This window comes from Pelecanus crispus, chromosome 7, assembly GCF_030463565.1.
Source record: "Pelecanus crispus isolate bPelCri1 chromosome 7, bPelCri1.pri, whole genome shotgun sequence".
Taxonomy (NCBI): Eukaryota; Metazoa; Chordata; class Aves; order Pelecaniformes; family Pelecanidae; genus Pelecanus; species Pelecanus crispus.
The window spans coordinates 51,678,838-51,705,107 of NC_134649.1; the positions used below are offsets into that span (position 1 = coordinate 51,678,838).

The following is a 26,270-nucleotide window of genomic DNA, read 5'->3' on the forward strand; positions in this document are numbered from 1 at the left end:
GAGGAGGAGAGAGAAAAGCCAAGACAAATGAAAATATAGTAAGACTTTATGAAAGGTTCTCTGAGCCAAAGCAGTCAAGACAAAAAGCAAGCTCTTTGAACAAGCAGGTGTTGAAGACGACAGCAACAACAGCCCTGCAAAAAAGCACAGAGCATTCGCTGTTGAATACCCACTGTTGAGGGTATTCCACTTACTGATATTAGACATGCTGCTTTCAAGATGGACACTGGTTTCTGTACAAATTTGTAGGGGAAATAAGAGAGGCTATAGGAGACAGCACCCAAATATGGGTGTGCTTGAAATCTGAAGAACCTTGAATGTAATCTAGACATTGTGGCATATGGATCCTACAGTTAAAACATTAAATAAAATGTAAACGCAAAGGAACACTGAATCTTCCTGTCTCTCCTCTTCATAATTCACCTACTTTATGTAAAAGTGGCGCCATCCCATGGCACTCAGGTCCAATATGCCAGATTCTTCAGCAGTGTTAAGGGACCAAATAAACTTGTGTAGATGACTGGCCTGCCAATACTGAAGCAGTTAATAGGCAAATTGGATAAACAGGGCTCAACAAGTTGTCAGCTGCAGCTCTTACAGATAGATCATCATGCTGTCAGTTTTGATTGATGAGTCTGCAAACATGGGAAAAATCATGGGTTTGGCATGCAAATGTAGCTTCTATCTTCCCTACACAGACTAATTCAACCAACTTGTTTTGTATCAATATGTTTACTATAAGCAACTTGTGTATATTGAATATACGTTTCGTTAAAAGAAACAGTGATATGCAAATTTTTTAGTTCTCTGAACAAAATGAAAAATACAGAAAGTTTTGGTTCAGATCCACCTCAACAAACAAACAAACGTACGTTTTCTCAGATAAATTAAAATCAAAGATCACTTTATGTTGTAGGAAGAATTTTGTGCTACCTATTTCAATGTTAGGAGATTTAAAATGAATTTTTAAAAATGTCATTAAATTATAAAATTGAAATTTAGGCCAATTTTAAAGACAGTATCAATTTAAATTAACTAGCCATTTAGTTTAGGGAATATTTAGGAAGAGCATTCTGATTTTCCACTCTGCTTCCACCCCAAAGTCTACATTGAAATCAACACTGTTAATTTTCAGGTATTTTAAACTTTTTTTTTTTCCAGTAAGCCATATTTGTGCAAAAATGTTCCACTGCATTCCTTGAGAATTAGACAGGCATCATCAAGAATTACTTCTAGTCTACATTTACCTCTCCTGTGCTGGGACCAGATTCTGTTATTTAACATTGCAAATGGCACTGAAGATATTACAAGATAATTTACACCTCTGTAAGGGACATGTGGCCCTCATGGACACAGGAGCCCAAATTTCCCTTTGGGAGCAAATGGACACCATTCAACATATCACTACATCTGGCACACTAACTTTGTATTGTCCCTTCTATAATTTTCTCTGAGAGGCTCCCAATAAGTCTAATACTCTCATGAAGATCCAAATCATATTAAACAGGTGCAATCACTTAACGGGGAACGAGTTCCTCAGGAAGCACTGAAGACCATTTATATTCAGAAACATGCAAATAAATGGCATTTTTCTTTCAAAATGTTGAATGAAATGTCTCTTTTCAAGAGCAATTGACACAACATGGTGTTTTATCAATAATTCAGAAAGATTAATTTGGTAAGATGCGTTCTCACAGTCTGTGGTCAAACGTAGAACATGCAAAAAAGCACAATAACTAACTAAAGATTGAGTGAAATGTTTGATTTCTGGTGCATATCCCAGCACGTTATCACCCTCCTCACAACTCACTGTAGGCAGTCCTTCTTACTGTATTGTTTGTGTCCCAACAGTAGGCTATTAGACTTCAGTTGTTGCATTTACCATTCTAATAAGCCTTTTAAGACTTTTCTTTTGAAAATGAGCAGTTACTGAAGCTGCACAGAAAGGCACATTTAAGGAAAGAGCTTGCTGTTCAGCACAGTCTTGCTTTTCCTTAGACCTGATTCTTACTACCTCTGAATGCCTGGAGAAGGCCGAGCTGCCTGGGTCATCAGGGCCTCACAGCTCAAGAGCAAGGCCTATCCTGCCTGCTGCAGGAGAAAAATCTTTAGAAGAAATGGCTCAGCAGCCCCAGGGGCTGCGAAACCCACTGCCCAAGCCCCCGGCAAGCCTCCGGTGCTCCCAGACGTGCTCGGTGTGCCATCTACTGACAGGCACATCTTCCGTTCCCCACCTACCACTTTTCTTGGCCCTTTCCTACACCCCCTAAATGAACAAAACACACACATAAAACAGGAACAAGAAAACCAAAATGCCTACAGAAACACCCCTACAAGCCCTGCATCTCTTCTTGCCTTTTTGTTTTCGCTTATTCCCACTATTGCCCTTCTTGTACTCACTCTCCCATCCAAGCACAGACCTTGCAGCTCTTCCAGAAACACTTGTACTGCTGGAGCATTCTTTCACTGGCTCAGTGAGTTATATATCGCTGGCCTCAACAGAGGTCTGGACAAAAGGAGGAAGGGAGAGGTAGCTGGTTCCACCTGAGCCTTCCCAAGGCACAAGCATGGCTCAGCACTAGGAAACAGCCCGGCTGCAGCAAATCCAGGGGGAGGAGGATGACACCATAGCAGGTAAATCTTCAAAGGCACTGAGCCTCAGGCTGGTTCCTGCTCTCTCCTCCAAGGACAGGAACACAACTGGGAAAAACAGTACCCTGTGTTGCTCCAGGTTTGCCCCCTCAAGCATTACACTGCAAACCCCTCCTTCACACCCCCAGCTGCCCACTTCCTCCCACCCCATAGAAAGCCCTCAGATTACTACACAGGTGCCTCATCAGGGATGGCAATCAATTAAACCCTGGATTTTCCAGTCTGTGTTGCAAAGAAATGTTGCCTTATGGACAAGCTAATGCAATTTTTACCTTCTGGTCTGAAAGATGCAGCTGATACATGGGGTAATACAGGGATACTTCTGTATCATGAGACATAAACAAGTGGAAAAAATGGAGGCTGAGGGCCAAACTCACATTTGGTGAATCAGAGGGAAATACAATAGGATTTACAAACTGTTCCCTTAAAGCTTTCCTGCAGTGCCTTCCTTTGACTTCTTTCAGAACTGTAAAAGACAACTCATGCAGTACTGAATCAAAGACGACTTCAAAACTGTGAGCAGAAACCACATTCTTCATGCTTTCCTTGAAGTAAGCGTGTGCCTGCCCCAAAGAACAGCATGAAACGACTCTGCTGGCATTATCACAGAGGTAATAATTTGAATTTCCAGCACTAAGCAGATGCACTTATTATTAGCAGCATACTTGAATGCCCCAAAATCTGCTAGCTGTATTAGAGAAACAAGCAAATACTGCAATTCCTGCATTCAACAGTTTTTAATCTCAGGATTTGCCAAGATAAGGAACACTCTCAGAATTAACATGAATCTGGGAAAGCAGAAATTCAAAGTGCTGTAGCTATCCCAAAATTGTTCCCCCTCTGTTTCTTTCTGTAACATGGGTGCTGCAATGTGATGCTTACAGGAAGAGTAAGAGTCTATATAGGACCTAATGTAGAATAACTGCTAAAAAATGTTAACAATCAATCATACCTTCTAAAAAAAGCTTAACAGCTTACAACTTTCCTGAGTGCACTGCAGGGAAAGTACCTGGCCAGGGCAGCTTTTACAGCATGATAAGATCTCTTACGTTTTTAATACCAAAGAGAAATTGGGTCTGTGTTTTGCACTCTGAATAGGAAGGTGACTGTAAGTGGGGCTCTACATTATTTCCACAGCTGCCTGTTTCTCTATTCATAAGTGAATGAAGACTGCATAGCTTTGAAAACCAGAATGTAATGGTTCTTAACAGGAAACTACATGTAAAAAATCAAAGAGTTTGTCTGTTTATAACATTCATTTACTCCTATAGTTAAATCAATTTGGTTTTAAGACTTTGATTTCCCATTACACTTTTGCTGGATGGTGGAACCATAAATACAAACCAGGTGAAATTGATTGGTGATGTGACAAGGTGCTGAGAGTGGCCATGTAAGAGTCAGCCTACAAAGACCAGATTGCAGGAATGAGACCAAAATTTAGAATGGCTACTAAAACCTGCTTATGGATGAATCCCTCATCCCATCTGGGACCATCTGATATCCTTTAGCTGGGATTTGAAGTCCCTAGGAGTTGGGCATCTAGTTATAATTCATACCTTGGAGAACACCTACCCTACCCGATCCCTGTTGAAAATGTTTTAAAGCGCTTAAATTCAAGGATGAAGGTGCAGGACATCAACAGTGAAAATCCACCTTTAATGGACAGGACTCAAATGTAAATAGCATCGTCATGTAAGAAAATCTCTGCCTCTGAAAGCCTGTAATTCTAACAGATGAAGCAGAAGTATGGTTACACACTCCTATTATTTCCTCCATACACTAAGGAATGTGGGACAGCACAGTTCTGCCAGCTGAGACTAAACAGAAACTAGCATCAGAAAGGGGCTATTGAAAAGCTTCTGTCATTGATTTACACAACTGTTTGTCAGGCAGCAAGGGCAAGCAGTAGTGGGATTCCGGGATTCTATTGTGGCTCTGTGAGTAGCATGCCATCTAGCGCTATGGTTTACAGTTTTGGAACACTTTCTTTTGAATGACTTGGCAGGCTAAGAAAGGGAATATCAGACTCGTCGTCGCTAGCAACGCTGGTCCTCTTCCCAGCATGCTCAGTAATAAGGATACAAAGCACAAAACCAGCAGCAGCTGGCATCAGAGGCAAGCGTAACGCGAGATGTCCCGAAGCCGCGGGAGGGCAGAGGGAGCCAGGCTCCCCCGCCCCAGGCGCGGCAAGGCCGCCTCCTCCTCCTCCTCCTCCTCCTCCTCCTCCCGCCACCGCCCCGCCCTCCATCGATAGCTCTGCGCTTGGCAGCGCACGCCTTAGCGGGGCCTCGCGTCTCCCTCCGGTCCCGGCTGAGCCCTCCCTGTCCCCACCCTTCCCGCGCATCGATATCTCGGCGCTCTCCCCGCCCTCCGCCGCGCTCTACCGCTGCCGGGCAGCCGAGCGGCAGGGGCCGCGGCGGGCCGCCCCCGGAGACCCGCAGCCCCCGCCTAGCGCTGAGGTGAGGCCCGGCCGCCTGCCCCAGGGCTGGCGGCCCCCCGCGGGCGGGGCGGGGGCCCCCGACGGCCGCTCCTCCGCCGGTCGGCGCGAGCGCTAAGCCCCACCCCCTTCTTTGCGTGCCCCCCGCCCCGGCCGCGCGGCGGGCAACAGGCCCGGCGCGTGTTGCCTCCCCGCGCCTGCGCAGGCAGCGCGTCCCGTCCGTCTCCCCCCCCCCCCCCCCCCCGGGCCGGGCCCGGGCCTCCGCGCTGGCCCTGCCCGCGGTCCGGTGTTCCGGGGCCACCGCCCGACCTCCCCTTCCAGAGCAGGGCCGCGAATAGGTCTCTCTGCTGCCCCCCGCGCGGGGCCTCGGGCCCCGGGGGCGGCGGGCGGGGCGCGCACGGGCGCTGCCGGCCGAGCGGGTGCCGCATGCGGGGCGGCGGGACGCGGCCCCCGCCCCCCCCGGGGCCTCGGCGTGGGCGCCCGCTGGGCCGCGGAGGGGCCAGGGAGGGCGCGGGGCGAGGCCGCGGGGCGAGGCCGTGCCGCCGGCCCCACGCCGCTGCCCCCGTTTCTTTCAGCAAAGCCGCCGAGGACGATGCCGGCCCCGCGCGCCGTGCCCGCCGGGCGGCCGTGCCCGTCGCTGCGCCGCCGCTGAGGGCGGGAGCCGTCGCGGTCCGCCATGGCGTCCGGCTGCCCGCCGCCCTTCGGAGACCCCGGGGAGATGCGGGAGGGCTTTCTGTGCCCCCTGTGCCTGAAGGACCTGCAGTCTTTCTACCAGCTCCAGGCGCACTACGAGGAAGAGCACTCCAGTGAGGACAGAGATGTCAAAGGACAGCTCAGAAGTAAGGGGCGTGGCAGCTGTTAATGCGTTCGTCTTCGCCGTGTAAAATTCCCTACGACAAAAGCCACTGGTACTGCCAGCTCCCTCAAAGTGTCTGAGTACCAAAATGTTAGTTGCAGTGAGTTATGAGTCAGGTATGGGGTTCCATTTTTCTATAAATTACTTTAGGCCAAGGCATAATTTTTACATTATTCCCGATACTTTCAATAAGTAAATTCTAAAGCAGGCGCTTAAAAGACATCACTCTTCAAATGTCTGACTTAATACATGACTTTTGTTATCAGCCTTTGGGGTTTTTTTCTGTTTGTTTTTATCTGAAAACTCTGATTTATGCTGTAACCCAGATGAATTCCCAAGCATTACTTGAAGACCTATGGGGAACCTCTGGTACTTGCCAGGTACCAATTCGTTAATCCCTTGTTTTGACAGTAGATAAAACTGTAGTCACAGTTAAAGTGTAAAGTTAAGGAAGGTTGTTGGTAGGAAAAGATGGAAAAGAACATGGGTGGTGGAGCTGGCAGTAGATGCTGGGAGTGTCCCAGGGTTGTGCTAGGGATTGCCAACTTTTACTGGTATTTGAAAAATCCCTTTGAATTCTGTTTAACTAAAATATTTCTGCTTTTTTACACCCCCCCTTGCGTATACAGTGTCATTTTACATTGAGAGAAAAATGCACAAAATCCGGTGATAATTCTGTGTGTTCCCTGCAAAAATCTTTCTGGTTTTGTTTTGTTATACTAGAGATAGTGGCCTGGCAGTCTTGAATTTTTACTCCCCCCCCCCCCCCCCCCTTTTTTTTTTCCTGAGATTGATGATTATTACTTCAGAAGTCTTTCCTCTGTGAAAAGTTTGTGTTTTTAACAAGCCTCTCTTAAAGGTAGCACAGCTGAATATTTCACAAATCTTTTAAGTTGCTTTCCATCAGTCTGGCTACTTCTTGACTCAGCACTGTGCTCTTCTTGGACAGTGAAGGTAGACTGGTCAGTACTGCAGCCATGTTCTCATCATGGCTACAGTGCTGCAATAGCTGAATCACAGATGCTTCCGTGGAGCATTTAAACCAGAACAACAATATGGTTTCCACTGTGATAACAGGAAAGAAAACAATAACTTAGGCGTGGTAGGATTTCCCAAACGCTTCTTTTACTTAATACAGAACATCTGTATTTTGGTTTTGTTCTCTACTGTTCTTTTAATCTAAAATAGTGTACTGTGAGTTCTCAGGCTGTTGTTCATATGTGTTCTTGTGTAAAGGATGTTGGTTTTGTCTGCTTACTTTTTGTCCTAGTTACTCGTGTCAAGGTCTATCCAGTGAAGTCCCTTTTAGGAGAATGAAGGCCAGCAGAATTGCCTATTTAAAATACCTGGTTTAGGGACTAGTATTCAAACTGTGCATCACAAGTGGCTGCATGACTTCGTGCTGAACTCCAACTGTCCTAATTGTGGAGTTCTAGAAATGCTTACAAATCACCTTATTGCTTCAGTTGAGTCATACTGAGGTGGTTAAGTTTGACTTCATGGCAAACGAAGATTATGAAGTTTGCTTGAAAAGCTTTTGTGTCTGTGGCAAAGCCATGAGGCACTACTTCTTTTTGAGTATGTCAGATTTTCAAAGCCTTGAGTGCAAATGTATTTTCTGTTTAGATAGTGTAAACTTCACTAAAAAAACTGCAGTGTCTAGCTGGCATTTGCTATGCTGGCTTGAGAGTAGGTGGGGGAGGAGAAATCCTATTTCTTAGATGATGTTACAATGCTAGTGAAGCCCTTGCCAACCTGACACAGTTTTGTTGAGAAGTGTGTTTTAGATCACTGAGTGTCATTTTGGGAGGTAGCATAACTTCAGCAGCTGAAAAACTGCTAGGAAGTATGATGTCTGTGTGAGGGGCCTGCTGCCACAGGCCTAGTGGCTGAGGCTCAGGGGGACAGACTCCAGTAAGGTCAAGGTGGAAGTTCTAGTGTTTTGGACACTAAATAAGAAAATTAGAAATATGAAAGGACATACTAACTCATGGTTCCCAGCAGCTTGTTAGAAAGCTTGATGTATAAAAGATCTAGTTCAAAGAGATACTGAAGGTGTTTGGCAAGAAGAGTAGTGCCTTCAACTTCTGCTAGCATCCAGAGAGGAACATAGCTGCAAGGGCAATAAAAAGCTCTGAAGTTTCAAGTTCCTGGTCTTTTTTCTGGCCCAGGAGACTGCCCTCCTCTCTCTAGCATTCATATGAAATAATGCAATGGGCTGTTTAGTACTTTTGAAATTATTTAGGCGTACAAGCACACTGAAATTCTTAGTTTGTGCAACAAGACAAAGTGTTGAGCATCCTTGAATCCTAAGAAAATCATTGGGAATTAAGATATTATCTGTATGATGTCCCAGAATGCTGTGAAACGGGTCACATAGTTTAAGACTTTAAGCTTACTGTTTTACAGTGAAGTCCCTGAATGGAGTGTCTAAAAATGCTGTTTTGTCATTAGGACCTTAGTGACAGATAACAAAGAGCATTTCATGTTGTTCTCTGAACTGTATTCTGGTTCTAAACAGAACACATTGAGGATAAACTTGTCATCAGGGAAAAAACTTGCGCTAAAACATGAGGAATATTCCATACTGGTTTCATGTAACAAATATTCAGTGACTACCTGCCATGTTTGATAACTTGGGTTTATCTTTTTCAGATCTAGTCCAGAAGGCCAAAAGAGCAAAGAAGAAACTGCTGAAACGAGAAGGAGATGACAGAACCGATTCTGGATCTCAGGAACGATATGAGTCATTCAGCTATGGTGGAGTCGATCCATACATGTGGGAGCCCCAGGAAGTAGGTAGGAGAGCTAGAAAGCGATACGCAGTGGGGATAACTTTTGTTTAAATCTTAATTGGGAAAGTGCTACAGTATTGCTGAAGTTGCATGGAATTGTGTCTGTATTGTGTTTGATTTGCTGTAGCATGGGGTTATGGTTTGCATATTGATTTTGCGCAGCCTGCCTACATTGTGTGGGGTGATGGGACAAATGCATTTTCCAATGGGGAAAAAAAAAATTATATCAGTACCCCAGCTAACCTTGAGAGCAGGATAGCTGTTTGTCATGTCATTGTGCCTGAGCTGTTGAGGCCTGCTGGATATGTGTTTACTTCTGTGCATCTAGCTTCGTTGAGGTGTTCTGCAGCCATCTTGTGGCTTTTTACAAAACGGATAATCCACTAATTAATAATTAAGCTATCGCTATATAAAATCTCTACCTTTTCAGCTATACTTAAAATAGTTGTTACTTTATATGTCTGACAAAAAGCTTGTCCATTGATTTTAAACTTTCTCAGCTTTTTCCTTGGATTTGAGGTATAGATCATCTCTCATTAAGAAGGTTTACTTTTTAAAAAAAGAAAAAAAAAGGGCAAAAAACCCCACAAAACAACAAACACATCCCCCCCTCCCCCCAAACCCCCGCCCCTCTGAATATAAATCTACATTTGTAGAATTTCAAGGATAAGTTGACTGAGCTTGTATTTACAAATACTGCTACTGGAAGTTGCCTCTTACTGTTACTAAAATATTATGGTTATTTTCAGGGGGAGGAAGCAGCACTATCTGTGGTGGATCCTGGGAAAGTTTCCCCTGTGCTGCTGACAGACTAGGACTTAGCCCTTTGGGGTCTGCAGAGTCTGAGTCCTGTAGATTATTATACTTTTGACTTTGTAACTATTTCAGCAGCAATCATAGTATAAATATTAGCTGAGAATAAATTTAGGCAGTGAACTAGCAGAAGGTTTCTGAACATTAGAGAAGTGAGAGCTTCTGATCAGAGTGGAGAAGATGAACCTTACGGCTTTTAGGATAGGATTTGGTGGGTTTGTGAAAGGGACTGTGTGATGTCTCCAAAGCAGTGGCTGAGTTCAGTTGCCCAGAGGGGCCCTTTCATTCCTAGAATTCAGCTTTGGAGGTTTTTGGTTATTTCATTAGCATGAGGAACTGAGATCCTTACACTTACATAGGTAGTATCAAAAAGCAACATCTGATTTTGTGTTCTACCAGTCAGAAGAAAGTTGGTTGGGTTTTTTTTTTTTTGTCTAAAAGTTTGATTTTTTTAATACCTGGCTCAACTTGGAAAAGGATTAAAACTTAAACTTGAAACCAGTGTTGTTGCGTATGAATTGTATATTTCTTAAATAAATGCTATATTGTTCTTTTGTATACTTGGTGATCAGTTTCCTGTAAATCTGAACTATCATCAAGGATTTGGTTTAGAGCCCTAAAGGTGGAAGGATGATCAGAAGTCTGAAATTGCTGTTGCATAGACCTCCAGTAATCATCGGACCTGCCTCTTCCCTTTGTTCGACATGTAGTCAGGAAACTAAAGGGAGCTGGTTTTGAGAATACTGCTAGTTGATAATAGCTTCCAAATATAACTGAGGGAAGAAGCGGGGGGGAAATTGTTGCAGGTGCTCTCTTTAACATACTGCCTGTTGTTTTCTGTAATAGAAATAAAACACTGTTTATTGCTAGCCTGGCGATTAGGCTTTAACCTGCATGTTTGATTTAGAGCAGCACTGTGAAAATGTAGGATTCTAATGTGTCTTTGAATTCGATTTGAACATGAGAAATAAATGGTGAAGAGAGGGCTGTCTTTCAAGAGGTATTTAAATGCATTTAAACCCATACAGAACACCTGGGTGACTCTGAAAACTTTCTGCTCTCTCTCCAGGTGCTATGAGAAGCCATCTTTCTGATTTCAAGAAACATCGAGCAGCCAGGATTGATCACTATGTAGTTGAAGTCAATAAGTTAATAATCAGATTAGAAAAGGTAAATTTGCTGCTTTTTAACATTCCAGCCTTCTGATTGTTTCCTAGATTAAAAAAAAAATATTTTAGTATGAAGTGTGCCCATTTATCTAGCAGTGCACTTCATAAAGGATACTAAACTATGACTCCCTTCACACATTACTGTTTGCCTTTTTTATCCTTGAGTCCTGTGCTTGGTCTGACCCTGTACTGTGGATATGATTTCTGTTTCTATGCTCTATTTTCAAGCTGAAGATGCTACTTCCATGTGCTTCAAGAACCATCTGTTTTCCTGTATATTTTCTCCATCTTTTACTTAACAAAAACATTAGGGAGAAATTAGTAATGATTCTTCCAGCTTCTCATTCTTCAAAGTCTACCACTGATATATTTTGGCTCAGATGTAGTAATGTTGGATGCTGTAAGGATTATGTCCAAACTGCTTTGCTTTGTACAGGTTTGGCAGCCATTGTTTAGCACCACTTGTATGAATATGGCATTAGAAATAAATAGGAAAGTTGCAGGAATCTGGTGTAAACCAGGCTGAGACTCCTATCTCTTAAAAATGCCAGGTTTCTTTTTCTTGTTGGGCTGGGTTGTGTTGGTTGGTTTGTTTGTTTTTTTCTTGCAAAAGTACAATTTTCTTGAATGTATTGTTTGTCGTCTTCTAGCTTACATCGTTTGACAGAGCAAACACTGACTCAGCTAAAATAAGAGGTTGGTATGAGTTTACCTCAGACTATTTGCTCCTATAGTTTAACCATCTGAGGAATTAATTGAATTAATATCTTACATTGTGTGTATTCCCTCCCCTTGTGCCCGATCACAGCTATAGAGAAGTCTGTTGTGCCTTGGGTCAGTGATCAGGATGTTCCCTTCTGCCCAGACTGTGGCAATAAGTTCAGTATTCGAAACCGACGTCACCACTGCCGCCTTTGTGGGTCTATTATGTGCAAGAAGTGCATGGAACTCGTCAGTCTTCCTTTGGCAAGTAAGTACAGAGTGTGGTGTTAATTCCTCCTTAGCTCACTCAGGGTGCTAACTGCATCGTGGCTTTTTGCCATTAGAAAAAAAGCTGCTGGTAATATTCTGCCTGTGCAGAAAACTTGGTCCTTATTATGTCATTCAGTTTCATGCAGACACTTGTCTGTGAAACAGAATAAGAAGAATGATTTCTCCATTCTTTGTCTCCGTTTGGAAGCATTGCATAACACTGAAAAAGTTACTGGAAGTAGTAGTAGTATATACTACTAGTAAGTATAATTAGTATTTAGTGTCTTATTCTACTGAGTACCATAACTATGAAGGTGTTAACTTTAGGAATTGAACTGCCAAGGTTCTTGACATTTAAAACTGTTGTAGGCATTTCCAGTCTTGCCCATGGTTGTCCAAATGCTGACATTAAGGAAATTGATCCACAAGCCTTTAATAAAGCCTTTGAACTTTAATTTCCTCATCAAGTGCATTGGAGAGGAGACACATTTTCTGTGGAAATAAATGACATTAACTGTGCTTTTTGGAGTGTTCAAGCACAAAACATGGACAGCATTAACATACCTGTTATTCCACATGCTATTCTGTAACTATGCAAGCTCTAACATGAGAATGCTTCTAGGCATAAGCAAAATAGGTCATTCTCGGCAGTCTGCTCTCTAGCTGCTTTTAGCATGGAGCGGGATTTACAGTGAAGACCCAAATTCTGACTTGCAGCCTTGGTTGTCAAGGGTTCCATCCATGTCTTTGAGCAGACTGTTTCAACTCCGTTTTCTAATAGTACCTGAATGTACAGTTTCTGTTAAAGTGCAATTCCTTTGTGTTGGTAAAAGCTGTTGGCTCCTCCAGTCACTGTAAAATTACCTGTGTATAATTCTAGGCAAGCTCACTAGTGCCAGCAAAGAGGCCTTGGGTTCTCAAACTAGCCCGAATTCCTCACCTAATAGTGTCCATGGCTCCCGCCGTGGCAGCATTAGCAGCATAAGCAGTGTGAGCTCGGTTCTGGACGAGAAGGATGATGACCGAATCCGTTGTTGTCGGCACTGCAAAGATACCCTGTTGAAAAGAGAACAACAGATTGATGAGAAAGAATACACTCCAGAGATTGTGAAACTCTATGAGGTAATCCAAACTTTTTGCTGCTTTCATCCTCAGTGTATATATCTGCAGTTGTCACTATTTGACTTTTGGCTTGTTATCTCGTGTCCAAGCTCGTACTTTATGACTTAATACTCACTTGTGTTACAATAGACTCTATTGGGCGTTTATGCCACATGACAAAGATATACCTGAAATGATGGAGCCAGTTGCCGTATAGTACTCATATCCCATGATAGCTTCAAACATCATTTAAGATACATCTTCATTCTCATCATCTGGAACTTACGGTTCTGAGATGCCTCTCTCTTAAAGTTGTGAACTATGTCAGCTGGGATTCCTCAGAACAGTTCTTGTTTAAACCAGTGATACGCTGTGCACTTTGTTGATGGGCTGCACTGGAACTATAGGACTCGATGTTGTCAGCACTGTTTGTCTTCACGCTGCTGGCAAATGCTTTTTTGAACTATGTGTATCAATCAACAGTGTACGGCTGGAACATTGTGTTCAAATAAGCTTTGAAAGCAGGTACTGACAATTATCGGGTATCTTTTCAGTAGACTCTGCAAGCCCCCCAGGTTAGTATTAATGGGAGTTTCTGGTGGTGCTCTTTGTGAAGAGATTTAAGGCTAGAAGTTTTCCAACTCATCCATTAAAACAGCTTCTGAATTCAAAATTCACTTTGTAGGGGTACAGGGAGTCTTTCTCTGTTCCTGACCATGCCATCTCTGTTCTGAAGATAGCTGAAGGGTCTTGTCATCCTGAATAGTTAAATGGCTTTCATCACAGTTAACTTTGAATGTGTGCAGGCAGCATGAAAGGCTTATGTCAGCATGTTCTTGCATTAGTGTTTTAATATAAGTTCTTTTTTTTATACATTTTGTTTTAAACAAGAAACTCCGACTCTGCATGGAGAAGGTTGACCAGAAGGCGCCAGAATACATAAGGATGGCAGAATCACTAAAGTAAGCCCCACTTGCTAATTTTGTTTATGAATATATGTATTTTGCCTCTCCAAAAGTGTGGGAAGCAGTAAGGAAGCGGTGTGCTGAGGCAGCAAGAGTGTGTAAATTATAAGAAAAAGCAATGTTAAATTATCTGTTGTCTTTTGGATGCTCTTCAAACAAAGTAGTACTGAATTAATTATTAATGGTAACAGCGCATACAGAAAAGAAGTCTGATGTATGGTTTTTTTTAAAGCCACTTCCCAATGAGGTGCCACTGTCATGCTTTGATATGTCACCTTTGCAAAAAAGAAGTACAAGGCTACAATTTTTGTTGTGTAGATGAGCCTCTTTGAAACAGTTGGAGTAGGGTACTACTGCCCTCAGCTGGATGGTGTGGCTTCCCATAGTGCCAGCAGCAAAGGACCGTTGGAATGCTGCTCATCCATTCTTGTGTAAAGCAAGCCACCTTTGCCTGACAGTTGTTCTAAATCTAGCTGGCCTGCCCTGTGCTGTGGTGGATAAGCAGCATTCACATATCACACTTCCGTGCATAATTTCTTTCTCTCACTGGGGTAACTTAAATCTCTCCAGCTATATCTACAAGAGGTTGTCAGGTTATACTTCTGGTTTGTATGGTAGAGAAATATATACATTGGGCTTAGACTACAAAGCATGTCCATTTGGGAAGTTAAAGTTAAATATTTCTGTACCTGTCCTTTAGATCTGATGGTTGTAGAAAAATTAGGCTGTTGTTCATTGTAACAATACTGTTTTTGTAAAAACACACTTCCCAAAAGGAAGAAAGAAGTATAGAGGGTGAAAAACACGCCAAGCTGTTACTGCTTTTTGTCATTTCATGAGAGCTGGGGTTACGTGGCTTGACAACTGGAGAAAAGTAAAAATATCAATGTCCTGGATAATGGACATAACGTGTTAGACCACAACAGACTTCTTACTGATGAAATTAAAGATTTCTGACTAGTAATGAGTCCCAGAAACTGGAATCATATGGAGAGTGAAGTCGCTTTTGAGAGCATGATCCTTATCTTTTATAGTTGTGATATAAAAGGAAAGGGAAGCTAAAAGCTGGTGAAGAGTCTTTCCTGTTAAATCCTAATTTGTTTTATCAATAAATGTGAGATTCTAGTAAAGTGCATGTAATTGATTATGTCCCCATGTGGACAATCAGTTACTAGCATCTTAAATATTTTACCCATGTGGGGTTGTAGGCTTTTGCTTTCTGACAAACATTAGTAGAGATAACTATTTTACTTTAATGGTGTACTTACTTATGCAATCAGTCAGTGTTTTCCTGCACCCTGTCACCTGGAAAAACACACAAAATAGATGCATTTGCTAAGTATGTGTATATTTTGGATACTATTGGTAGAGTGGCATTCTTGTGTTTAAAATACAATTTCTCCTACAATAGTAAATAATAATACAACCATAAATAAAATGATCTTCCATGAAATGTTCATGTTCACAAGATGATTGTCATTTTCCACTTCTGTCACAAAGAAAGGGTTTTTAAACACAGTGAGCTTGAAATAAAATCATTCAGCCCCTTTAGTGTTAGCTATTCTTACCATTGCTGAATCTTAGTCTTAGATAACTTCTAGTGTTGTATGTATTGTTAGCTCGATGCATGACTTACAATAAAGTTGTATTTATTTCTTAGTGCTGGGGAGACAACCTACAATCTTGAACACGCTAACGACTTGAGGGTGGAGATTCAAAAAGTATACGAATTTATAGATGCCTTAAGGTAAAAGAAGATCCCCCACCCCCAGCATGTGTGTATCTCCCTCTGTTATGATGCCTGTAGTTTTTCTCAACTGTTGGTGCCTGTTTCTGTAGCATATACCTGCTTACTCATATGGATAATCAATTTGTCTGCTCAGTTGTAAAGAGCATGTGAAAAGGTAGATGCTGTTCCCATGCTCCATCCATTTTTACTTCCTTTTCCAGCCTTAAACATCATGCATTCCTCTGTAGTGGAAATAACTAAGCACAGAAGAAACAAATGGAGGCACAGTTTGGTTTTTTTGTTGTTGTTTTGGTTTGGGTTTTTTTGTTTTTAAAAAAGAAGGGTGGGAGTGGAAAGTGTTATAACTTGTAATATCCAAAATGGTTTACCTAAAAGAACATGAGAATTTTCATCCAATATTGTCTCTCTCCTCTTCTGTTGCATTTTTGCTGACCCTTGTTTTTGAACTGATGAGGCTGTATGTTTGCTTTGATTCAGTAAGAAGATTTTGAGTCTAGGCTTACATGAAGATCCCCAACCTCATCCTAAAACACTACAACTTCAGAGAATGATAAGATACTCAGCTACACTTTTTGTTCAGGTAAACGGAGCATATGTTACGAGCTGAATGTAAATTTTGTATGGTGTTCTCTTCTTTGCCAGGCATCCCCATGGTTTGAAACTATTTTGACAGGAGGCTTACTTCTATACATTTTCTGTAGTTCCCCTAATGACTTACAGTAGCCTTAAAAGAGCTAGCTTGAATATAGATAGTGTAGTCAGAGCAGCATTGAGTTGAGGGACCTAAGAGAAGGTGTGAATCTTGGCTTTGTCCCTTGCTGAGGTGTGAACCTAGCTAGCCATATAGTTATGGCAGCAAAGATGCGGTCAGACTTGCAGCAGTGACTGCAGTGTGGAAGTACCTTTTATTTGTTTGTGGGGTGTTCTGTTCGTGGTATCTCTCTTTTCAAGTACTTGAAAATTGGCTGAATGCCTGCAAGCAACATGAAATATTTCAATTTTTGCCAGGAAAAACTGCTTGGCCTAATGTCCCTGCCAACCAAAGATCAGTATGAAGAATTGAAGAAGAGAAGACTGCATATGGTAAGACAGGTTAAGACCTGTTACATCTTGTGTCACAGCCTCCTTCAAGGGCTTAAGCCTAGCCTGTGTGTGTATGAATAGCTGCCTTTAACATTAGATTTCAGTTTTTAATTTTTTTATGCAGCTCATTCCATACCCTTTTTCAGGGATTCATGTAACACTGTCAATGTATTCTATCCAGAACACACACGGGTGTGTACTGAGCAGCTGAACACTTCTAGAAAGCAGCAGTGACTTGGTGGCACATGCTGTTCCTGCTGCAGCGCATGCAGAGCAAGCCCTAAAATAAGTATGTTAGTTTACATGGATTTTCAAATTGTGTTCTAGAGTTCATTTGCACAAGTAGAATTTGGAGACTTCCTTTGGTGGTGAAAAGGGACATATTAGAACAAGGATGCCTCTTCAGAGAGAGAGGGGGGTTTTTTCAGTTAGGAGGGAGGACATCATTAATTGTAAACTAAACTAGCTTTATCTTGAGGTAGAAGTTGAGAAATAAGAATTGTTGCTCTCCAAAAGCTCATGATATCGGTGACCTTTAACACTGATGTTCTATTACAGATGTCTGCTGTAGTCAGATATGATACGGCTCCTGTCCAAATCAGTCTAAACCACTCTTTGCATAGTTGCATTAGGCATCTTTTTTGCTCTACGTAAAGCACTGTCACTGCTCCTACTTGCCCTCAAGCTTGTAGAGGCAGATGTCATGGGATTTTGATCAATATTGTCACAAACAAACTGAAGGGAAGCATTTAGATGTTATGAAAAGAAGCATTTTCTGCATAGTAACCAAACATGCAGCTTTCAGTGACAGCCAGCAATGTCTAAGATCAGCTAACTTCTTGTACCTATGGATATCTAGAATGGAATTTTTCAAGCTCCTGGTGTTCTCTTAGTAGATGTTTTTTGGTTTAGGTCGCTCTTGAAACACATGGAAAACAAGAGGAAAAGCAGAAAGACTTTATCTCCAGATCTGCAGCTGCAGTTAACGGTGATGCAACTCACCTGAAAAAAGGAACAGTCAGGAAATCTGAAGGCTGGTTACCTACATCTAGCATATCGAGAGAGAGTGAGATAGCAGACCCACTTCTTCAACAGATTGACAATATCACATCCTTTATTAAGCAAGCAAAGGCAGCTAATAGGATAGACGAGGTCCATATGTTGCAAGAGAACCTGAGGCAGCTTCAGGATGAATATGATCAACAACAAACTCTGAAAGCTATCGAGCTTTCTAAAAAACAGGCAGAAGAGGAAGAAATGCAGAGGGAGGAACTTCAGGTCCTTCGTGAAAAAGAGTGGGAAAGAGAACATCACAAATTCATGTCTCAGCATTCAAGGACACGCTCCTTAGACTTCAGAGAAGTCAAGCAGCATCAGCATGAAGCTGCAAAAGAGAATCGGAACTTGACAGCGCATGCATTGGATTTGGATATTTCTCGGATCAAAGGGGACCCAAGTTTTGATACTCCTGCTGTTGAGCAGGTGCCAGCTAAAGAGCACTTGATCTTCACACTCAAACCCCAGAATGTCGCCCAGTCTGACAAAGACCACGATCAGCCAGCCTGTCTAAACCCCTTTGAAGAGGAAGCAGATACCCCTCAGTTAGAGGAAGATCCTGCTAACCCATTTGCCAAAGACACTTCTCCAATGGGTTCTTTCTCTAACACAGCTCTGCAAAGTAATAAAAAAGAATATAATCCATTTGAAAATGAGGAGGATGAACAAACTAATGGAGCACCTGGCAGTACTTCAAACCCTTTTGAAGAGGATGAAAATCCATTTCAAAAGCCTGGGGGCAGTTGGAATTCTGGGAATCCTTTTGAAGAGGGATCTTCTACCAATCCCTTTGAAGGGGAGGATGGCAATGAGATCTCTGGAGAGGAGGCTATAGAGGAAGAGCTGCTTCTCCAACAGATAGATAATATCAAAGCTTATATATTTGATGCCAAACACAGTGGACGAATGGATGAGGTGGAGGTACTGACGGAGAACTTAAAGGAATTGAAGCGCACATTAGCAAAGCAGAAGGAGAAATCCAACTGCTGAAGCAGAAATAGGGCTGTGTAATAATTATTCTAAGTCTGCTGAGGTAGAGCAGATACTTATAAACAGGTGTACAAGAGGGAACTGGGAGAATCTCGACTTTTATGCACTTTCAGTTAGGCATTTCCACTACTACTCAGTCTTGAGGAAAGAGTTACTGAGGTATGCTGCTGGTCTCAAATGCTTATACTAAGAAATTTTAAAATAACTTGTTACAACACTCTCCTAATGCTAATGTCTTATGGTGTGCTTATTTTGGTCAAAGTGGTTGAGTGCTAATAGAGAACTATGATTTGGAAATGGTTGCAATGTTGGTTTGTCATCTTTCCCCCTTTCTGTTGTAGTATTGTATTATTGGCCTTTCAAGTGGGGTGCTGACTAAAGAGATGAAAACTTTTCTAAAAAAGGTGCAGAATATACAGGCTTTTGCAGATCAGTTTTGTGCAATGCTAATACATAAAAGGGATCTTAAGACTGAGAAGAACTTTATAACTGATATTAATATGCATAACTTTTTAGTGTGTTTATAAAAATTCCCAAGTAAAATCTGGATGCTGTATTTTCATCGCTTTTAATTTCCCAGTTGCTCTGAGCACAAACTACAGTGTAATAAGAGCACCATGCTGGCTTCAGAGACCTGCTTGTGAGGGAACACGTTATCTACTAATTTCCAGGGAAAAGAGCATCACACTAGCACCATTTCAAACTATAATATAAAAGGGTGACCCTCCAGTTCCCAATTATCTTACGGAATCTACACATTCCTTTAAATTCTCTGGGTGACAGAATGATCATGTTTGTCATATGTGAGATTGGAACCCTCTTTTTGTAGCATTCAAGGAACAAAAATCTTGTTTACAATGGAGAGCTGAAGTGCCACTGAACTGGAATTCTGTGAAAGCTGGGAGACAAAGTCTGTGGTAGGGCTAGACAGCAATTCTCTTTCATGTTTGATTCCCCTCAGAAGTTAGGAGAATCAGGCATGTCTGTCTTAAGTAAGAAACTCCAAACTGGAGTCACCTTGTGATGCAGGGGATGACTAGGTGACGGCCAGCACCTGTGATGCAGGAGGGCTTAGAGCTGGGCTTTTGAAGATTGCTATCCGAAATGTAGGATCACTTCGGAGTTAGGTCAGCCTGTGTCTTTGTGACAGATGGAGCCTGAGCTGCTTTGAGTTTTATCTTTGAAACGCAGAGATCCGTCATCAGGCATCAGTGTTTGAAAGGGTGGTGGGGAGGAGTTAGTCTAAAGGGTGTATTTATTTAAAGCTGAAATAGAGGAAAGTTGGGCAGATCACGCTGTATAGCACTAATAATAGTGGGCTTACTCAGAAGTATAAACTTACAGAATGACACACTTTTAACTATGTCTCTGATAATGTATATTAGCATAGTTGTAACCCAAGCATTGCGTAATATTTTAGAGACACAAATAATTATGCTATCTAAAGAGCAGAACTCTAGTTTTATTTTGCTGTAAATAAGTGGAGGTAGGGACTTGTGGAACTGTTTAAAAAAAAAAAAAAAAAAACAAACCACCTATCTCCTCACTTAATAGCACTAGTAACTGATTAAAATAACTTAGAGTAGCCAGTTAAGGGCAGCTGATGTTCTTCTTGCTGTACCCTAAATCTGAAGTTGAAAGGTGTGCAGAACAGGTTGTCTTAAGACCATGAAGTTTTTATACTGAGATGTTTTATTAGTTGATCAAGTCCCTGAGTGTTATTTTGCACCATGTGAAATGAAGAACAGAAGATCTGAAAGGTCATAAACTAACAAAACGTGCACCATGGCACCTGATTCACAAAGGCAGCAAAAAAATCAATGTTAAAGATGGCTAAACATAATCCCTGGTATTGTTTAACAGAAATAGTATAAGGTAGTTAAGACAGACTTGTTTATTAGTCAGGAGGATTGCTCCCTGCACTGTAGCCCAAAAATTTTTGGTATCAACATGAAAAAAATGTTTTGGTGGCTTCAGCTTTCACATTTAAAAAGTGTTTTTTCCTTGTAACTATCCTGCCTTGTTTGTATTTTCAGTCAAATACACTAATAATTAAAGTATCCTTATTGTACATGTAATAATGTATTTTTACAAGCAGGTAACAGACTAGCATACCTCATGATCTTTGTCAGTGTTAAATGTGATAGACTAGGCATCTGATACTAAAGTCATCTCCAAAGTGAAGACCTTATCCTGGTATTTGGACTGCTGTGAGGCTCACGAGGCAAAACAGAATGAAGACATCTTAACCATAAAGCTCAATAAATAACTAGCATTGACTTTTGTTAAAATTGCATGCACTACTCTGTATGGAAACTTTGTAAACAGAGATGAAATAAAACAACATGTTTATTTTGTGCTGTGTTCATCCTTGACAGTTTTTACAGGACACCTGAATCGGTGTGAAATTTTGTACTTGACCCATTAGCTCAGAAATGCTGAAATACGGTTCTACAGTAATTTGCATATATAAGCCTGACTTAAAGGTGTGTGCAACTACCAAATTCCAAGCAATATCATATGTTTATATACTATTATAGGTATAGTGTAATTGTTTGGTGAGGCAGAAGCTATGATGATTTAGAAGGGTTTTTTTGACCGCGTGCAAGGAGCAGGAGTGTTTGAGGTAAGAGTTACAGAGCAGCATAATGGACTTGCTGGCTAGAACTTGCTGGAAGTAGACAAATCTAGACACAGTTGTCCTTTGTATGGCTTTTTTTAAAGGAAGACTTCAGGAAATTGTCTTAATTTAAGTGTAGCTTTGAATTTTTTTTTTGAAGGACAATAAAGATAATTGCAAAGCATTACCTTTCAAATACCAGCTTATATGTTCCCCTTTACTGCTGATGTTCTGGACTTGATCAGTGCTTCTCGGAGCTGCAGTATCAACTGCAAAAGTTGTATCTTGTTGTAAATGAGACTTAACTGTTTCTGAATTAAGAAAATTCAGCGTGTAGCTTGACCCTGGAGTTACATTATCATTTGGCTGTCTTCAGTTAGTACAAGATGGAAATTGGCATTAACACTTTTGCACCACTCTATAAATTGTGGAATTTTGTGCTGCTGCCAAGGTAAATTAAATTTTTAGTCTAGTCTATTCCAAAGTAAACATGATCTTGTTTTTGCTAAACCTTATACATGCAGGCATGAGTAGGAAATAGGGCTCTAGTTACTGTGTTTTCCTTGTTCTGTTTTCCTTTTATGTGGTGTTTAATGCTTTGTAAAACTGGCACCAAAAAAGCTGAGTTTTTAACTTTTATTTTTCACTTTAATTAGTCTAGTTGTGGCTGTAAGAAGACTTATGAGACAAGGTTGTATTATATGAACTTGCTTGTTCCTGCTTCCAGGAGCTGTTACCTCTTGTCTCTTACTGAAGTACCTTGATCATCCAGCCCTGAGGAAGAACAACGGCATGGCTTGAGGTCAGGCTGATGCTTCATTTTTTGTAGCAGCTTTGTATTTTCCCCTCATCTCTTTGGGCAGTGGCACAACAGCAGGGCAGGGAACTTGGCCTTCAATTTCACACATGCATTCTCGCAGATGATACTTCTTGGGCCCAAAAGTTGCTGGATGCGATAGTTTTTTCCTTTCTCTTTCCTCTTTTTCAAGCGTTTCTCTAGAAAAGAGATCTGTTTGTTACTATCAAAAGCCTGAATGACAACACTCCCTTTCCTGTCCCTGGACCCAATTTACCAGAAAGATGGATTTTACCTAGCTCATGTCAATTTTTGTCTGGCAAAAGTGGTGTGTCCTGTATACCATGACAAAAGGTTGCAGGGACTGTATTATGATATATGCTAGACTGTATGTTAGCTTATTAAGTGTTACTTACTTGCTTTTCCCCAGGATTTTTTTTATGTGCTCAGTTATCTCTTTGTTGGTTTTATCTTCTACGTCAACCAAAACTTGTTCTCCAGAGTCTGTCAGGAAAGATTTGTAATAGTGTATCAAAGAGTACCCCTTCCCTTCCACGTGCTGTTTTACAGTAGCTGCGAAAAGCGTTCTAAACACACAACACTCGTGCTTCTCTACTACAGTTACTGTGCGATGTAATGTCTCAATAGGAAAAGCACAGTGTTCATCTAGGACACCTGGCAGACGGGCGAGGCAGGGGCGGTCTCTGCTAACACAAAGCCGCTTTTCTACACAAGCGCCCTTCTTCCCACTTTGCGGGCCCAGACACGGGCGCCGAGTTCCAACCTCTGGCAGCAAGGCGGAGCAGACCACGCTTGTAGCGCGAAACCGGCGCGGTTCTGCTGCCGCCTGCAGCGCTGCTGCGCGGGGAAGCCCCGCTCGGGGCTGGCGGGGCCCTGGGGGCGGGGCGGCGGCACCTACCCAGGTAGAAGCGGAGGAAGGGCGAGGGGGTCATGTTCCGGAACAGCATGATCTGCACCCAGGGGTTCTTGTACTGGATCTGGGGGATGTTGAAAAACACAAACTTTCTGGAAAGAAGAAGAAAAGCACACAAACGCAAGCCGACGTGTCTGGGAGGGGGGGCGCGGCCCGCCCCGCGCTCCCGCCGCGCCCCCGCGCTCACCTCGCCCCCTCGCTCAGCTCCCCCGCCGTGTTGTAGTTCACGGTCATCACCTTCACCGAGCTCTTGAAGATGACGTCGCCCTGGCTGAGGTACTGCAGCGTCCGCCTGATGGGGAAGCGGCCTTTCATCGGCATGGCGGCGGCCTGCGCCCGCCTCGGCCGCGCCGCCGGCGGAAATGGCGAGAGGCGCCGCCCCGCGCCGAGGCGGCGGGAGCCGTGGTGCCCCGCGCGGCCGCTTCTGCCGGGGCCGCGGCGAGGGCCGCAACGCGCGGAGCCGAAGGTGCTGCTTAAGCTGCAGGCGCCGGCGTCGCGCGGGCCCCAGCCGCGTCCCCGGCTCGGCGAGGAGGGCTGCGAGGGCCCCAGCGGCCCTTCCGGCGGGGCTTCGCGCTTTGGCCGAGAGCCTCCGCTGGGCCTTGACAGCTTCGCGGCTGCTGAAGGCGGGTACGTGCGGGGGGTCCCGGAGCTGGCAGAGCGCGTGCCCGCGCCCCTCCCGCCGCCCGGGCAAACGGGGCCGATGCTCCGGGCGGGAGGGCAGCCCCACCCCGCACCCGGTGTTTGGGAGGCAGAGAGGAAGAGGCACGCACAGACACCATGTTGTGCCAGCTAAAGCAGGAGGAGTAACAGTTGTTAGTTAATAGTAAGTTACCAGTCAGTAACGAAAGGTTAGCAACACTTTCAGGGAAGTAGAACAGTTGGAAGAGGAACTGAAATGTAAAGAAAGGGCTGCAACTCCTCTCCCCGGCAGGAAAAATAAAAGATGATTATATGCATTTTTTGACTTCATTTTTTGTTGTTTCCCTTTGTAGTAACGTATCTTGATGCAAATCAAATTCCTTAAACATGCTATTGGCAGGGGGCTATTTTCTTTTTTTTTTTTACTTTTTCACTATTACTTTCATTTAAGCAGCTAAAGAAATACATATATTTTAAAAAAAAAAAAACCCACACAATTTAACACATTATATGGCATGGCATGAATGAACGTACATTTTTTTTTGTCGCCTGTAACAAGCCAGAGAGCTCTGTCAAATGCAAAAAAATGCGTTTTGTGCTCAAGAGAAATTTGCCTGACATAATGCGTGAGTTCATGCCACAGGATATACAACTGTTCTGAAACACTTCCTACGTGAAATTCTGTCACCGCACACTGATCTCGAGTAGTTGCACCCTGCTGAGCTCCTGTCGTTTCTTTTCTAGATGCTCTACAGGCAGAATAACAAATGCTCTGCTGTGTGGACACAATTTCAATGGGCAGAGGATCAACCTTTTCAAACCTGGGCAACAACAACTCCCCCTTCACACTAGGCCTCTAAATGAAAAAGGACCTTTTTTTCCCCCCCATGCATGTTTTTCTCATAGACACCTGGATTTGACAACTGACAACCTCAAGTCTCATTACCCTCATTTCTGCTAAGTGAAACTTCTCTAAGCTGTACAGTTTCTAATAGCAGCAACAAGAAACGAAGTTATCTTTCTATCTTCTCTATATCAATACGTGTGGTGCATCTCAACCACATTATATATAAAATGGAGGATGCGTTTACTGTTTGGAAGAGAGGCCAAGTTCATTACCTCTGTTATAAAGTGTGTGTGAAGGGAACTAAAACAAGACCCAGTGCATTGCGTTAATTTGAAAACTGGGGAACAGGAAGGAGCTGCCAGATAAAAGTAAACACAAAGCATTGTTTGTTAATAGCTATCTATCTCCTCAAAAAAACTGAGAAAAACAGAAGGCTAAAGAAGATGAATTAAAACCTTTAGAAAAACGTCCTTCTCCTAGAAGTAGCTCCCTGGTGTCAGTATTGTTCATGGGATTTATCTTCTGTCTTAGACCCGGTTAAATCACTCATAAGATAATCACTGTAGTGAAGGAAAAATACTGCTTCTCCCTAAAAGATAGTAAATTATGTATCTGACTTAGACACCTAATGTTTAAGAAGAAATTAAGTGAACTTAAAAATAAAACTCAAGAATGCATTTATATTTGTAATTCACTTTAATGGTATAAACCTCATTTAGGTAGTAGTATTAAGCCACAACAATATAATGCCACATTTAAACAGCATTTAATAAAATGCATAAGCTAAATCATGCACTGCAATACTCTATATACAAACACAACAATGCAAATTCCTCTTCATGACTGAAGACTTTGATTAGATACAAAATTCAGATTAAAAAAAGAACATGCTATTATTTTTAAATGCTATCACACATAACAATGCTTATTTCACAAAAGCAGCTGTGAGAAATTAACCACTTTTGCAAGGTTTTAAACTTGAAATTAAAATATAGTAACATAAACAATAGTTTCCTAAATTATAATGAACAGAGACTTCCAGAAAATGTCCCAAGTAGGTGATTCCTTTTATAAAAATTTGCTATTTTTGTAGGAGCTCAGAACTCCCTAGTATGCCTAACAGATACACCACTTAGACAAGGTGCAGTTTTTCAGTTATGAAACTGTTTGAACACTGGCTTGCAATGTATTTTGGAGTACAGATTAATTATTAGAAATAATTCCCACATTTAATGTTGATTCCACGTGTGAGAAATTTAACATATATGCTCTGTAAGTAACATGTTTTCTTCTTAAAGAATATCCTTTTTGTTTGAAATTTATTCAAATTCGATATTTATTCAATACACTTTTAACCCACAGTCACCGAAAATATTTTAAAATGGACCTGTGCTGCCTTCTCATTTATCTAAGATCATTAAAAAATGTACAAGAAGCCAGTTATTCAGGGGTGTTACATACCTGGCAATAGGTGTCCTTCTCAGACTTTTGCTTTCTGTGATCAAATACAGAAATCTGATTTCACATTCTATGGTTTCCATAGAATATTACAACAGAGCCTTTATTGCCACTTAAATTTGAGCTCATTTTGTCCTTCAGAATACAAACAAATCAAACGTGTATATAAAACAAGTTCACAATTTTAAAATACGCCCTTTTTTCTAACTTGACAATTGAATTTTTAAACAGATTAAATCCTGATCAATACCCCAGTTAGCTTCCTAATCTTTAAAAATGTTTCTACCGTGCAGTGACGTTAGCAGACATGCAGGCTTCCATTCAGCCTTTAAAGAGG

General features: G+C 42.2%; 2 protein-coding genes across 4 annotated transcripts; one reads left to right on the top strand and one right to left on the bottom strand.

Annotated features, from left to right (window-relative positions):
- Nucleotides 1-5,765: 5,765 nt before the first annotated feature.
- RBSN (rabenosyn, RAB effector) lies at nucleotides 5,766-20,996 on the top strand. Of its 3 annotated transcripts, none has more exons than XM_075714256.1 (11): nucleotides 5,766-5,928; nucleotides 8,601-8,744; nucleotides 10,623-10,723; nucleotides 11,373-11,418; nucleotides 11,531-11,692; nucleotides 12,575-12,816; nucleotides 13,687-13,757; nucleotides 15,421-15,507; nucleotides 15,988-16,090; nucleotides 16,519-16,602; nucleotides 17,506-20,996. In XM_075714256.1, the coding sequence occupies exons 1-11, from the start codon at nucleotides 5,766-5,768 to the stop codon at nucleotides 18,637-18,639; spliced, it is 2,337 nt and encodes a 778-aa protein (XP_075570371.1). In that variant the 3' UTR covers nucleotides 18,640-20,996. The 3 variants fall into 3 exon arrangements, with proteins under 3 accessions (XP_075570371.1, XP_009480131.2, XP_075570372.1); XM_009481856.2 differs by having other exon boundaries at nucleotides 16,519-16,593; XM_075714257.1 differs by lacking the exon at nucleotides 5,766-5,928 and adding an exon at nucleotides 6,012-6,061 and having other exon boundaries at nucleotides 16,519-16,593.
- Nucleotides 20,997-21,915: 919 nt separating this feature from the next.
- On the bottom strand, nucleotides 21,916-23,311 carry MRPS25 (mitochondrial ribosomal protein S25). Its single transcript, XM_075714467.1, has 4 exons — nucleotides 23,177-23,311; nucleotides 22,975-23,081; nucleotides 22,472-22,559; nucleotides 21,916-22,255 (listed from the first exon to the last, which is right to left on the bottom strand). The coding sequence occupies exons 1-4, from the start codon at nucleotides 23,308-23,310 to the stop codon at nucleotides 22,063-22,065; spliced, it is 522 nt and encodes a 173-aa protein (XP_075570582.1). The 5' UTR covers nucleotide 23,311; the 3' UTR covers nucleotides 21,916-22,062.
- Between the last annotated feature and the right edge of the window lie 2,959 nt (nucleotides 23,312-26,270).

Bases quoted from the DNA above. Each gene is read 5' to 3' on its own strand.
- RBSN (XM_075714256.1), top strand. From the start codon at position 5,766: ATGGCGTCCGGCTGCCCGCCGCCCTTCGGAGACCCCGGGGAGATGCGG. The intron at 10,724-11,372 runs GTAAATTTGCTG...GTCGTCTTCTAG, and splicing joins TAATAATCAGATTAGAAAAG to CTTACATCGTTTGACAGAGC. The intron at 16,091-16,518 runs GTAAACGGAGCA...AATTTTTGCCAG, and splicing joins CAGCTACACTTTTTGTTCAG to GAAAAACTGCTTGGCCTAAT.
- MRPS25 (XM_075714467.1), bottom strand. From the start codon at position 23,310: ATGCCGATGAAAGGCCGCTTCCCCATCAGGCGGACGCTGCAGTACCTC. The intron at 23,082-23,176 runs GTGAGCGCGGGG...TCTTCTTTCCAG, and splicing joins GAGCTGAGCGAGGGGGCGAG to AAAGTTTGTGTTTTTCAACA. The intron at 22,560-22,974 runs GTAGGTGCCGCC...CTTTCCTGACAG, and splicing joins CTTCCTCCGCTTCTACCTGG to ACTCTGGAGAACAAGTTTTG.